This window comes from Poecilia formosa, unplaced genomic scaffold, assembly GCF_000485575.1.
Source record: "Poecilia formosa unplaced genomic scaffold, Poecilia_formosa-5.1.2 Scaffold475, whole genome shotgun sequence".
Lineage (NCBI taxonomy): Eukaryota > Metazoa > Chordata > Actinopteri > Cyprinodontiformes > Poeciliidae > Poecilia > Poecilia formosa.
The window spans coordinates 96,306-98,239 of NW_006800414.1; the positions used below are offsets into that span (position 1 = coordinate 96,306).

The 1,934-nt window shown below is 42.9% G+C and overlaps 1 protein-coding gene and 1 long non-coding RNA gene across 2 annotated transcripts in view; one reads left to right on the top strand and one right to left on the bottom strand.

The window, feature by feature from the left end:
* Positions 1 to 1,328, bottom strand: part of LOC103156343 (xenotropic and polytropic retrovirus receptor 1 homolog) — a 45,031-nt gene extending 43,703 nt beyond the window's left edge. The window contains exon 1 of the mRNA XM_007578342.2: positions 894 to 1,328. Within this exon, the coding sequence (XP_007578404.1) occupies positions 894 to 962 (69 nt within the window). The 5' untranslated portion in view covers positions 963 to 1,328. The remainder of the gene's footprint in view (positions 1 to 893) is intronic.
* Positions 1 to 1,934, top strand: part of LOC107833890 (uncharacterized) — a 19,502-nt gene that overhangs the window by 10,212 nt on the left and 7,356 nt on the right. The window lies entirely within an intron of this gene.

Sequence of the window (1,934 nt, forward strand, 5' to 3'; positions counted from 1 at the left end):
AGGAACAACATCAGACATCTCAGTCCAGAAATGTGCAGTTCTAGGCACAGCCAAGATACTGGAGGAGAACCTGAAGTAACATTGGCCTAATTACTGCTCTGCACTTGTCCTTTCAGCAAGTGGCTTTTTTCCTTTTTTGAGTCTTAGTTCAAGATTCCTCACATTAATCGTTTCAGCTCCAATTCAATGACGTTTTTGACCACTCAAATTTTGACATCAACTTACTTTGTTTATTTAGCTGCAAACTATAGTAAACTACAAGTTTACCTAGTTAAAAACCAGTTTAACTGATTAAGGTACAGTATCATGGCCTGGTTTCGGTTTACTGTAACAATATGTTTCTCGCCATGTGAGGCTTGTGGACAAGTTGGGTCAAAGTAAAGGCAGGAGGTTTGCTGTCATCCAAGAGGCACTAATGGGTCAAAGGTTGCAGATGGAGTTATCAGCACCTCTGTGTCCTGATGTTTAAACAGCAGCAGCATGATCGACAGCTGCCTCAGCTGTTTCAGTACTGACCCGGGGTCAACGGGCGCAAAGATTAACTCAACTAATACACGCTGAGTCAGCCGGACATCTTGTTGTCCCATAAACACATTCCAATCGGCCAGATATGGCACACAAACACAACAACCCTCAACCGGTTCTATGGAGGCGCGGAGGAACCTGCGGAGCAACAAAACAAACCCATCTGTCTGGTTTGCTAGCTAACGACGGTCTGTTGTCTCATTAGCTACTCAAGCACTTCCTCTCTTCCTGTCGTTTCATTGTAGGGAAGCAGCCGTAATGGTAGCCATGTTCCACCACCCGTTCTAAAATTAAATAAATGGCATAAAGCTGAACAGGCATCCAGATCTCCACTGATCTAACTAGGCTAACCTTTTAAGCTCACTCACCTCATACTGGATGTACTGTTTCCTCCACTCCGGCGTGATGTGAGCTGAGAGATGCTCTGTGAATTTCATTTTGACAGCTTGCTGTTTCTCCCCCTCTCCTGCTTTTACTGACAAAAATCAGCTGGTTGTGCTACTGAACTGACGGCGTCCCACACAGAGACTACAACACGAGCGGCGGCTGCTGCTGCTGATTCGGTCAGAGATGCCCTTTTTGTCTTTTCTCTATCCCCGCTCACAACACATTTTTGTCATTTTTTTAATCTCTAAACGAAGTGTCTGCTGAGTCACACTTTAATTTTGCTGGAAGTGCAGCATCAATATCGTTAACACAGCACTAAGGTTCTGATAAACAAGCGGACAGTGTTGGTGTTAGCTAAGTCCTGCTACCCCCCTTCTCTACCTTCTCTTTCTCTCTGACGCTCGTTCATCCTCTGCCTCTCTCCACCTCCTCTGCCCTGCTGCCTTCACGTGCAGTAGGAAAATTAGCTAACAACAACCTGTCGGTGGATATCTACTTTCCTTTTCGATGCCAAATTTAATGTATGGCCGAACAAATGCTTGCACAGGTTTAATTGAATTTGCTCAGGTAAATTTAACTTTGCATAGTTGTTCTTCATTCTTTTGTTCCTATGTTACAAACACATAGTCTTTGGAAGTATTGTTTGCTCTACGTATTTAATTAGTTAAAATTCTGGCAACGTTTACGGATTATCTCTCCTGAAAGTAGAGTTGTCCTGCTAGTCCTAAACGTGTCTTAAAAATATCCTTAGCTCTCATTTGAGTATTCCGAGGTTACGCGACCACAACGAAAGTGACGTCGCCCAGCGTCAATTTTTTTGGGAGAAAATGACGTAGATGTAGATTGTTTCTTTTGTGAGGTGGGAAATGCATGTGGAAACTTTCCACTGCATATTGTAAGTGCCTGCGGCTCTCTGCGGCCAAATTAACCAAATAAAACATAGAAATTAAACAACCACGCTCAGTAAATGTTTAAATTAAACTATGGAAGCCACTTTCCAACACTGATTTTATATATATATA